General features: G+C 44.2%; 1 protein-coding gene across 1 annotated transcript; it reads right to left on the bottom strand.

The window, feature by feature from the left end:
- Positions 1 to 1,354: 1,354 nt before the first annotated feature.
- On the bottom strand, positions 1,355 to 10,713 carry LOC133354047 (disintegrin and metalloproteinase domain-containing protein 10-like). Its single transcript, XM_061570593.1, has 3 exons — positions 10,389 to 10,713; positions 1,717 to 1,867; positions 1,355 to 1,382 (listed from the first exon to the last, which is right to left on the bottom strand). Exons 1-3 carry the CDS (start codon positions 10,465 to 10,467, stop codon positions 1,355 to 1,357), a joined length of 258 nt encoding a protein of 85 aa, XP_061426577.1. The 5' UTR covers positions 10,468 to 10,713.
- Between the last annotated feature and the right edge of the window lie 1,946 nt (positions 10,714 to 12,659).

The following is a 12,659-nucleotide window of genomic DNA, read 5'->3' as shown; positions in this document are numbered from 1 at the left end:
AGAAAAAGCAATGAACGTTTCCGCAATTATTAATCTGCAGTCGGCACGATGAAACCGGCACCGGTGACATAAATTTAGCCACGGCAGACGCAGCCCTAGCCCTGGTGACTCTGGGGAGAGCGAACAGCAGCCCATCAATTTAATTTCATTTTGGAATTACAGCCTTAACGACCGCTTACACAACAATAACACACAAGCCTTGTTTTGAAACGTCTGTTCCTAAATATGCATTTCAGCACCTGCACAGCTGCTGTGTAAGCTGCTCCAACCGTTACTGTCAAGACGAGTTGCAGACGCTGCACCCGCCCCGCCGCGTTTGAGGAGTTCGCTCCGTTCAATCAGACAGACCTTAACCTCACAGTATTCTCATCACCGCCTCCTTGTCAGTAACACAAGGGCCCATACTCCTTAACGAGAATATTTGGCAGTTCACCAGCATTGATACAAGCAAGGTCTGACGTGTGTAAAAACTGGTCCACAGATTGCTTGTTTTGAACCAATGCCGATGAAACTATGCACTACTAGGAGGCCATGGGGCTGATGGCTGCGTGCAAAAAAAAGTTAGATATATTGTGGGGAGACGTATCTTCTGCGTATCTATTTTATACCGTACATATAATGCAATTTACGTAATTTATGTATTCAGGAAGTCCCCCGGGGTCTCAAGACTGTCTCACGTGGGTCCTGCAGAGGGATGTTTGCCTCATTATTTGTTAAGGATTGTTTTGCTTCATGTGCGAGGAAACCGGCCATACCCAGGGTATGCAGGTGGAGTATACTCAAAATATCCACACAGCTTGATTCACAAATCCATTTTCTGTACTACAATTTCTTGGCCATCTCCCAGCCCAATGGCGTTTGGGAGTCACAAATCTCAGAATCTTTTAGAATCAGAATCTTTGTTTAGACTGGAGGAGGAATCTGATGAGCTATGAAGCTCTTTTTCACACATGTCCAGTAGGGGTGAGTCAGAAAGTTACAACAAACAAACAATACAAACACCGATAGGAGTGCAAAGTATAGGAAAGGTAAGCAAGTCACTAATTTTGTTTTAATATAGAGTCTCTGCGTGGTCCAGCAACGCTTGCCTTCAAAGCCCTGACAATAAAATATTACAAGCAGATTCAGCCAAAAATAACGTACGATTTACTAAATTAATGTGTTACTACAATTAATAAAAGGTAAAAACATATTTTATAAAAATAAGCTGAATACTTGCGCTCCAATGGACTTGTGAAAATGAGCCAAAATTGGACTTCCTCATTATATTTAGTACTAGAATTTCAAATTAACCGGCGCTATTTTTAAGCATGTGGTGGGCACACAGTGATAAAAACTACTGCAGTCATTCTTGTCAAAAGTCGGGGACGCAGGGGAGAAGTCTAAACAGAGACGAGGAAGTCACACATACGCAACACATCTACTCCAATGTATACAGCATCTAAATGCAAGAGGTTTTCTACACAACACGTGGAGATAATGGGAAGGTCTAAAGAGGCACATGGAGGTCACGGAAGGGGCAAGGTAAGGTGTGCTCAGACCACAGGGAGATCGCAGGATACATACTGAGGTTTCAACACAACACACCGAGGTTACAAGAGGCACTTGGAGGCACCGGCATGACGCACGATAGTCCACATAATGCGCTTGGAGGTCACGGAGAGAGCATCAAGAAGGTCGTGGGGGGGTGGGTGGCGAGGGGTGGGGGTCACGTACCGTCCGTGCGCGACGAAGTCGAGGTGGAGCTCTGTGTCAGGGTGGGAGGTGGCACGACGCACGCGCTGGTGCCGCTGGTGCAGCCCGTCCCTGTCGTATGAGAGGCCTTCGTAGTGCCGGATGAACGAACCCAACGGGTTTCCGTACCAGCCTGGAGCGAGCGCGCACGGCCACCGACAACACGGTCAGAGTTTTTTTTTCAAACAATCTGCGACACAGCCATCTCTCACGGTCTACGATGCAACAATTCATCCAACACGTGCTCACAAGCTCATTGCATAGAGAGGACATTCGCTCTGCTGGACATTCACTCTATCAGGATATCCTGCAGTGAATGTCCTAAAAACCAGTTAATGTGGTGGACATGTTCACTCTCAACCTATTTGTCACTGTGTCATGAGGCTCCCTTCAAGTGACTTGTCCTGCCCAGGCCCACTTAGTTTTCTTAACAGTCAAGATGATCTTTACACGGAGGGTTTCCCAACGCAGCAACATTTTTATAAATGTCACCATTTTGTTTGGCTTTTAATATTCTGATTTTGCTAATGAACCCACTCGATTAGCATATTTACCCACGTGACTACTTTATTTGATTGGTTCTGCCAGGTGTTGGACAGTTATAGTTCGAATTTGGCATCGTATCTACACAACGCTAGACCCCCAAAGAAATCGATGCGATTAACAATCAGTCAGAATAATGTCTCGAACTTGCGTACACAAATGAAATAATTTCAAGGCGTGGAATGAATGGTACTCTGAATGCTTCAATTACGCAGCAGGATTAGCACCGTTCACATTTACTAATCCTCGTGACACGGCTAACAATTAATCTCTGGCTCATGACCAATCCTACGAACACACCTCTCAAAGTGGCATCTACGGAACGTAAGACTTGCTGACAACACGCGGTGTTATGGCACGAAACGTGTGAGTCACACTCGAACAGCGCCAGGAGGTCTCATCAGCTATCTCTGGCCAGGAGGTCTAATCAGCTATCTCTGGATTTCAAGTTCAGGGTGCTAACTATTACACCACACTGGCATCCGCTTGTCTGTGGAAACCCTCTAATTGATACTGTGCTTAAGCTGTCTTAATCCCTGCTTCCGCTTTCCATGCCAAGTGATAGGTCCTAAAAAGTAATCAATTACATTTAAATAATTCCGAGTGATTGATGTTAACAGGCTATTGCTTTTACTCCAATGTTACTTAAAACCTGTGCTTATGTGTGATTATATATTCTCTTGGCAGTGGTGTTTGAGACCACATGCTGCTATGGCAATAAACTGCAAACGACTTATCAAACCTTGCTGGATCACGCGGTTGAAATGTCATAAGCAAAGAAATTAAAAAGATACATCAGTTCTTTTCCCGGGCCAGCTGGCTCAGCATTAGAGCGGGCGGCTCGCAATCAGATGACTGCGAGTTCAAATCTTGATTGGGGATCGACTGAGCCCATCACTTCTCCTTGGTCAATAAATTGAGTATCACATTGTGGGGGAAGTCAATAGTGATTATCATATGCATAGACTTGCTCCTGTCAAAGGAATATGGAATTTCCACTGTTGGCCCAGGGCTGCTAATATCAGATTAGCAATGCCTCAATGCACATTTGAATGGGAAATCGCTGACTTTTTAAAATTATATTTTGACGTATATTTGAAGTTTTCGTGACTGCAAGGACCCATCTCTTTGGTTTTGTCGGTAAAGTCACGTAGATAAAAAAAATAGAAATAAAATTTTCTGGAGCAGTCAACACCTGATGACGGTTGCTTGGTTGCTTCCAAAACGTCGTGATTTAATTTATTTGTTTTCAGTTTATTTTATTTTATATTTGTTTACCTACGTAACTTCACCGAAAAAAACCAAAGAAGATATTTTGAACATCCTGCATATAAATATGTTGTGTAACAGAAAGAATTTCGGGTAAACTAACACTGCCCGTTATTCTCATTTTCTCACCCAATACAACGGGAAACATACACCTATCCGTTGGTACCTGTGCAACATCAAGCAGTTAAAGCAAAAAATCCTCAAGTGCAACATCGGCACAATTTCCCTCAGTTTCACCACACCGCTAACCACCTTCCCCGATGTCTAAGGACAGAGATCCCCCACGACGATGAACAATATGAGGGAGTCAGTCTAAAGCAGCTGGCAATAGGAGAGGGCCTAACACAGTCCAATCAAGAGCCTGTTTCATCTCGTCCGCCAGTAGACCAATGTACCAACCCCTCGTTGAGCAGTAATTGCACTTTGTGTTACCGGTTAGTTTCATAGATGTTCACAAATCCAATCTTTCACGCACAGCAATGTGTACTTATATAGCGTACACTTGCTTGCTTCGAAAGCACAATAAAGCATTTCCGTGCTAAAGGCATTTTTCCGCTTTTTTTTTGTCCTGGGACCTAATTGTGCATGACGGTGTAACTGGCAATTTTTAAAGGACGCTCACACAAACCAACCTCCTTGCACATCCACCGACACCTCAGCCCCCAGCATGTCGGACATGTGCCGTTGTAAATGTGACTTTTTATAACAAACTTGACATTGGATATTTATTCAATTTAAACGGAGATTCAGGCTTCCCACGCATAGAATGTCGCTGCCCGTTTACTGTTTCCTATCAATAAATATGATTCAATTTACGCGGGGCTTGGTCACGTATGAATTCTCAGATGTGCAACACCGAGTTCAACTACACTAGATTAGTGGCAGAGAATGGAGGAATGTCAGAAATGGTGTCCTTTTTACACGCTTTTATTTAACTCACTCTGTTGTTGTTGTCGTATCCTCAAATCTTGTAACTCAATTTTAACCCACTTCCCAATGTGGCATCGACTGCAAACTTGGTATACTTATGTCATACTGTAGCTCACCGACGTGTTTTTGGGTTGTACAGCGCATTGTTGAGCATGATGATGACGACCCAGTGTTTCACTTCCATGTCCTGGGAGTTTCTTCATCAGACAGTGCAACAACAAAAACCTACGTAGTTGTAATTTAACCTGTTGGCCTCGAGGACTACTTGTGTTGAATCATTATTGCTGATAAGATGTACTCCCTGAAGGCCATGCTACTTAATGGAATAAAAAAAAAATCTTTAAATTATCATGTGGACACAGAAATATTATTTTTTGTACTTAACATCCTTCGCAACAACACAATGGTTACTTTGTGTTTTGTATTATTTAGTTTTACATCGACTCAGGACCCATTTCTTACAAAAAGGATCCTTGCCTATAAACATCTGGCAGTTCAGCAGAATTGGATCAAGAAAGCCTGACTGCTGATGAAGAGACATTGAATGTCAAATCCAGTCCAGCGTTTGCTTGTGTTGAAAGGATGGTGCTGATAAGATTCACTCCCAGTTCCCAGAAGGCTGCTCAGCAGATGGGTTGTGTAAAGAATAAACTCGGTTTTTTTTGTTGTGAGGGTGAGACGTTTATAGGAAGGAGGTCTTCATTGTTTCGTTCCGTGAGCACTCTTCAGTTAGTCCTAGCGGTGTCGGTTTCACTTTCCTATTTGTCCAATCCTGCTCGCACAAAAACACCAAGCTGCAGCTTTCCCAGATAGTTGCCCCCCCCCCCCCCCCCCCGTTATGGTGTCGGAAGTCTGTTTCTGTAGATAACTGATAAATAAGTAATATTTAAAAATACTTTTTTTTAAAATAGGCATTAATGAAATGTACCATACGAGTCATGGCAGAACTCCACGACTCCAGGAAGTGGCCCCGAGGCTTGCCATAACGTAAGAGGCCGTGGTGATTTACAGCCAACGTTAGTTGAGCGTGGACAATTAGACCCAAGGCGAAACATAACATATAAAAAAGATTGTTAACAAATATATATTTTTTAATGATAGAATATAGTATTGTCATCAGTATGACATAAGTTATACCAAGTTTGCAGTCGATACCATATTGGGAAGTGGGTTAAATTGAGTTACAAGATTTCAGGATATGCCAACAAGACAGAGTGAGTTCATAGAAAGCGTGTAAAAAGATTGTTTAAATTTTTTTATGATAGAATATGGTATTGTCATCAGTAAGCCATAAGTATACGAAGTTTGCAGTCGATACCACATTGGGAAGCGGGTTAAAATTGAGTTACAAGATTTGAGGATACGACAACAACGACAACAACAGATAAAGTGAGTTAAATAAAAGCGTGTAATAAAAAAATGGCGAATAAGCATGCAGCAGAGCGTAAAGAATAAAAAACCCACATACACACACAACAAAGCCCAAGCTATTAAGTGACACACCTACACTTACAAACATCGACAAACAAATCCCATTGCTCTCTGCTACCAAACTTCCCCGTGTATTGCTTGGCTGTTCTCGCGCAGTAATGGACACCGCTGCCCCGCAGTCAATTCAAACAAAAGCAAAATGGGCTAAAAAATAAAGGAACCAAAAACGCTTCACGCGAAACACAATAACCTGAGGCCCGCACTGTATTCCTGTCCCTCCGAGCTCATTGCTTTTCCTGTCAGCTGCATTTTCATTGTTTAAATCTACAGGGTTCAAGTCATGGAAGCACTGGTCGCCCGTGCTGGTGAGATTCAGATATAAAAATCATTTCTATAATTTCTAAACAAATTATAAAAAGGCACCACCAAAAACAAATGCTCAAGTGCAGTGCCAGCATCACTTTCTGCAGTCATGGCTTTGGTTGCCCATTCAAGACTCACTCATGGGGGTGAAGAGAGGAAAATTGTGTTTGACGGTGTCACCTGCCTCCAACCGCAAAGCCACAATTGGGCCACCCTGCTGGCAGATGCTGCAACGTTTCACAAATGCCACAACCAATCAGAACCGTTGTTCTAAAGGCGATCTTTTTAGCCTATGCCCTCATAATAAACAGGTGTGACCTCCACATTGACCTCCGATTTAGAGGCAGCTTATCGAGTTGGCTGCGGATGCCCTTGGGGTCAATTTTCTACGATAGTGAGCCAAGCATGTCTGTGTGTCCCGCGCGTGACGTCACTCCACGTCGGCCAGCCTCCTTCATTAATACTCATGAAAAGGTGACGTCCTCCACATGGACCCCCCCCCCCTCATTAATAATCATGAGCAGGTGACGTCACTCCACATAGAACAGCCCCCCACATTAATAATAATGAAGAGGTGACGTCTTCCAAATGGACACCCCTCCCATTAATATTAATTAGCGGGTGACGTCACTCCACATGGGGGGGGGGGTGAGGCGACTCCTCCCCCCTTCAGCGTCAACTTACAACCCTCACTATAAAGGCAGAACCCTCACGTCATCACGTGATCTCCGTAACGCTATTGAGACATACAAGTAAAAAGGACGTCATGATGAACAAGAGATTATAACCTTTAAATGAGATAAGTCTGTGTCACCACGCCTTTACAAACTGCACAAAAATTGATGCAATGAATATCACGTCGCGGTCTGCTTTTTGCTTGCAAGTTTCAGATTTACTGAAATACACACGTCGTTGAACGGGCAAAAGGCTAGTGTTAGGACAATCGTGTACAGTGCTGTTGATGCTACCAGGCCTCAGCACCACCTCCTTCCATCTGTCAGATGCCGTGGCTAGTCACAATCCAAGGTCCGCTTTTACAGTCTCAGACCATGAATGAAGTTAACACTCAAAGCAGATACAGGTGCTTGTTGAGCAGTGGATTGACCAAGGTCTGTTCATGTGCACACGTGCCACTCATGATCCCTAATTAAGGCCAAACTGAACTTGGAGGAGTGGCAACGACTGCAGTAGCAGCAGCAGTTGGATTAAAAGTTCAAGAAGTGGTGGCCGAGGTGTGCGGTTTATTGATGGAAATGGCTTTAATCTTCTTGCTTAAAAAATTGTGAATAGCAATAAAAGATCCATATACAGGTTTTAAAACCACAAAATGGGTGCAGGTGAGGCTGAATTAATTGATGCTCTGTCTGCTGAATTCGTGAAGGTGACAGTGACTCACAATGTGCCCTAATGTTTGGTCAGAGTCGCTGCAGTCCCATTTTGGGCATCCCTTGATTCCACTTGTGAAGGTGGTGAGCCTAACTGGGTTGTGAGAATGCGATTGAGTCAAATGCTCCATTGTTTTGGAGGAAGGTTGGCAACAGGAGGTTCAGTAGTGGGATCCAATCTTAGATATTTGTTCGGGACATTGCTTTTAGTCTAGACTTATCTCCAATGTTTAGTGTCAACTCCTGAGCTGATGAGCCCCCCAGCCGTTTGCTAGAATGGCTTGTGAGACAGATGTTTAGCTTGCGGTATGTTTACGAGGTCTTGGTGTATGGGTAGATGTGCGCTGCCTCTAGCAGGGTTGTATTCCTGCAGACATTGGATGAGCCTGCGGGTTGCAGGTGGAGGAATATTTGACAGCACCGATGGCCAAGGTAGAGGAGCAGAGATCAATGTGCCAGTGGCTATGATGAACTCTTCACACATAACCTTGCTATTCAAATTACTGTAAACACATGGACCTGATAGCCAGGCGAGAGCCCGGTGAGAAAAGCCTCTTTTGGAAAGAAAACCTGGGATAAAAATATTCTACATATATTGCACAAAATGTCAGTGCAGAGGATGACACAACATATTCACAAAAAGCATCGCGAAAAACAAATCAATGTTTATAAACATAATATAAATAAAGTATAGTAAAAATAATCATGTAGGGTCCTTGGTTAATCCACTGCCGGATAAAGACTTACCCATCAGTCGTGGGGGTTATTTGACCATGCTTCCCCCGTGCTGGTTAAAGCTGGTCAGTGGAGGGAGGGGAGGCCCATGACCGGTTCAGTTATTAGTCGCCACTATGTTAGCCATGGTGGGCAATCAAACTCAGTTCGACAGGTTTATGTAGCCCATTTCTACACGCCATGAATGCAACCCTATAAATACTGGACAGTGGTTGGTCCAGGATGTGGGAAGGTGGTTTAAAATGGGAAGGGGATTCCAAAAGCTGACTGCACACCAGTATAATTTTCAGGCAGGCCATGGATTTTGAGTATATATTAGACGAATAGTGCACTCAATCAATTCTTAGACTGAATATTGTAGTGGATTGACGGCGACAAATGGTATTGATGGAGTCACCAAGCCCGGCCCATCACCTCCCATCCGGCAGCACACGTGGGAATAAAGGTGATACTTATGTTCTTCCAGCTATTGTCATGTTATCCGATTGGTCGATTAATCAAACCGATCATCGGTAATGTTACGGCGATTGTCGGATCAGCATGCCATGGGCTAAGTTGTACTGCAATTACAATTAAAGTAGCATTGTTTGCTGAGATTGCAATAACATTGTGACTGCAATTTATTACGAATTACACACTTTAAAATTGATTCCAGCTCTGATCGAGACTCGGGAAGACTTGCTTGAATAATGCTCATTATCATCATTAGCCATAGTAAATCCAATGCTGGCAGGAAAAACTCCCCAAGCCATCCCCATCTCTCACGATACTGCGATATAATAATTCACCTAGTACCAGCACACGAGCCAATTTCACCATTCCATCTCTTTGGTGGACGTGTTCTTGAGAAAGGTTCCATTCCTTGGCTATCACTCAATCACTATTGACGATTGGCCATCAATAACAATGGTATCATCCCACAATCCTGATACTGACCTCCACACAAACAAGCCTGTCAACATTGGTGACACATACACAACAGTACTATACACAAACAGTAGACAGTGTCTAATGGGATAGATAAAGTCACGGAACACGAGCGCACACGCTGTAACAGGTACACTGACGACGCTTAAGCGATCATGAAAAGATTTGTCTGGAATTTTAGGCAAAATGTGACCTATACCATAGGATGCACAGATAGGATATTCAGTTTCATTCTGTCCACGTCGTTGTCCAAGTACTCGTGTCCATGTGGCCATGCCCGTGTGATTTCTATGCACCTACTCTTGACATTTGTGTTTATGTGTTCCCGTAACGTGTCGCTTGTCCCTGTTTCCATGTATCTGTGTCCCCCTGTCCCTCTGTACCCGTGTCCTTCTACTTTAGCCCGTATACCTGTCCATGGATGTTACCTCCGTGTCCATATAGTGTATTCATTAAAACCCTATACAATATAGAAATACGCCTGTGTGTTCAGATGTCCCTTTATGTGTAAACATGCGTGTCCATGTGTTCCATGTGTACCAATGTCCATGTATGTTTGAGCTATATCCCCGTGTCCCCATATCCACGTTCGTCCATGTATATCCACGTTTGTCCATGTATATCCACATGTCCCCATGTATGTCCCCGTATCCCCGTGTCCCCATGTATGCACATGGTCCCTGTGTTGTGCTGCCAGCACGGACCAGAGGCAGCAGCATGTCCTCGCATCCTCGTGTTCATGTCTAAGTGCCAATGTGTCCCCAAGTGTCCCATGATGATGACGATGTCTCCGTGTCAACGTGTCCATATGTCTGTGTCATCATGTCCATGTGCTCGTGTCCATGTGTCTGCATCCTCCTGTCAATTTGTCCCAGTGAACATGTGTGTGTCTCTGTCTTCCTGTGCCGTGCCGGCCTTCATAGGTGCTCGCTAACAACACTTGTCTCAAAAGTCTGTTAAGGCCATACCCAGGGGTGGGGGGGGGGGGTGGATGTTTGTCATTGTCACAGTGTCCATGTCCCCTTTGTCCCCTTGCCCGTGTCTGCTTCGTCTGTCCGTGTACTCTCTCACCGTGCACGACGGGCGTGAGCACGGCCACACACACGAGGATGAAGGAGGCGGCACGGAGAGCCGAGCCCAGGCGGGACATGGTGATTCCGCTTCTGCTGTTGTTGTTGTTGCTGCTGCTGCTGCTGTTGTTGTTGATCTCTCGTCTCCGTGTTAGTCTCTCTACCTGTGGTCCGGCACGGTGTTCGTGCGTTTCCCCCGCCTCCTCGTTGTGGCTGTCAAGAAGAGGGGGCGGCCGTGCCTCCTCGCTCGGGCTGCGCACACGACGGAGACGAAGAGAAGGAGGAGGGCGGTGGACGCGGAGACTCGTGCACAATGCGAGCACGGCGAGACGCGGGGGCGGTGGGGGTGGGGGTGGTGGGGGCAGGGGGGGCGGGGCGGGGGGGGTTGGGGGGTGGGGGCAGGGGGGTTGGGGGGCGGGGCGGGGGGAGTGGGGGGGCGGGGCGGGGGGGGTAATCGCGGAAGTGCGGGGCGCGCGCGCGCACGCCGATTCACTCGCTGCTGCTGTGAACACCGCCACACTGCAGCTTATAGGTATACTGTACTGTGTACACTACAGTCTATATACTGTACTGTGTACACTACAGTCAATATATACTGTACTGTGTACACTACAGTATACATATATACTGTACTGTGTACACTACAGTATATATGTATACTGTAGTGTGTACACTACAGTATACATATATACTGTACTGTGTACACTACAGTCTATATATATACTGTAGTGTGTACACTACAGTATATATATATATACTGTACTGTGTACACTACAGTCTATATACTGTACAGTGTACACTACAGTCTATATATACTGTACTGTGTACACTACAGTCTATGTATACTGTACTGTATACACTACAGTATATGTATACTGTACTGTGTACACTACAGTCTATATACTGTACTGTGTACACAGTACAGTGCATACACTGTACACCACAGTCTATATACTGTACTGTGTACACTAGAGTACACACACAGTGTACACAGTACAGTCTATGTATACTGTACTGTGTACACTAAAATATATACACAGTGTATACTACAATCTGTATACTGTACTGTGTACACTAGAGTATATATACACAGTGTACACTACAGTATATATACTGTACTGTGGACACTAGAGTATATACAGTGTACACTATAGTCTGTATACTGTACTGTGTACACTACAGTACACACAGTGTATATTACAGTCTATGTATACTGTACTGTGTACACTACAGTACACACAGTGTACACTACAGTCTATATATACTGTACTGTGTACACTAGAGTATATATACAGTACTGTGTACACTACAGTCCATTATAGCCTATATATACTGTGTACACTAGAGTATATAGTGTACACTGCATTACACTATAACTTACATGTAGACTGTGTACACTGGAGTCTACACTACAGTACACACGCCACATCACAGTTCACGTGTACTGCATAAGAGTACAAAGTGCATAGACTAGTGTGGTATAAACACACTGTACACAGCCATATATCGTGCATGCTACAATACGGTATACACTACAATATATGCAAAACTGTATGGTATCAATGTACTTCTGTACACTATTGTCTATACATTGCAGTAAATACAGGTAGTCCTCTATTTACGATGGAGATGCGTTACGACGACCCCATCGTAAGTCGAAAATGTCGTAAGTCGAAGATGGCCTAGCCTACCCAGGAGTCTTAAAGAATGGTGATAATTTAGCAAAACAGAGTAATTTACAGTACCGTACTGTATAAACTATATACCGTATGTATTTATTAATTAGAATACTGTATTGCACAGTAAAATTTAAAGTAAATAAAACAAGGTAAATTCTTAGTCTACCTATATGAACTGCAATTTAATAGAACGTTTTTTCAGGAAACAATCATATCTACTATAAAAAACTTGAACATGCATTGAACGTATGTATAGTATCGAACCTCGTACGCTTCTGTGTTTGTCTGCCGCGCGAAATTTAAACTATTTAACAATTTTGTTGTATCGCTATCGTAAGATCGAAATATCGTAAGTCGGAGCGTCGTAACTCGGGGACTATCTGTATTGTACACACTACCACTGTGTACACGTGCACAATAACTGCGTTGGCCTGCTGATGTAGCTCGCATGAGGAGTCCTGTTGGTGCATCTGCCAGTCAGGCAACCCACAACACCTGGGGGTTTATCCCGTGACCTTCCAGTGAGAATTTGACACTTCACGTGGCCTCAAAGTGCACCTAGCCTGGCACAAGCGACGTGGTGACGTTACCGC

The sequence above is a fragment of the Lethenteron reissneri genome, chromosome 46 (assembly GCF_015708825.2).
Source record: "Lethenteron reissneri isolate LAM-NWPU_2019-01 chromosome 46, ASM1570882v1, whole genome shotgun sequence".
Taxonomy (NCBI): Eukaryota; Metazoa; Chordata; class Hyperoartia; order Petromyzontiformes; family Petromyzontidae; genus Lethenteron; species Lethenteron reissneri.
This window is presented reverse-complemented; position numbering and strand designations above follow the sequence as displayed.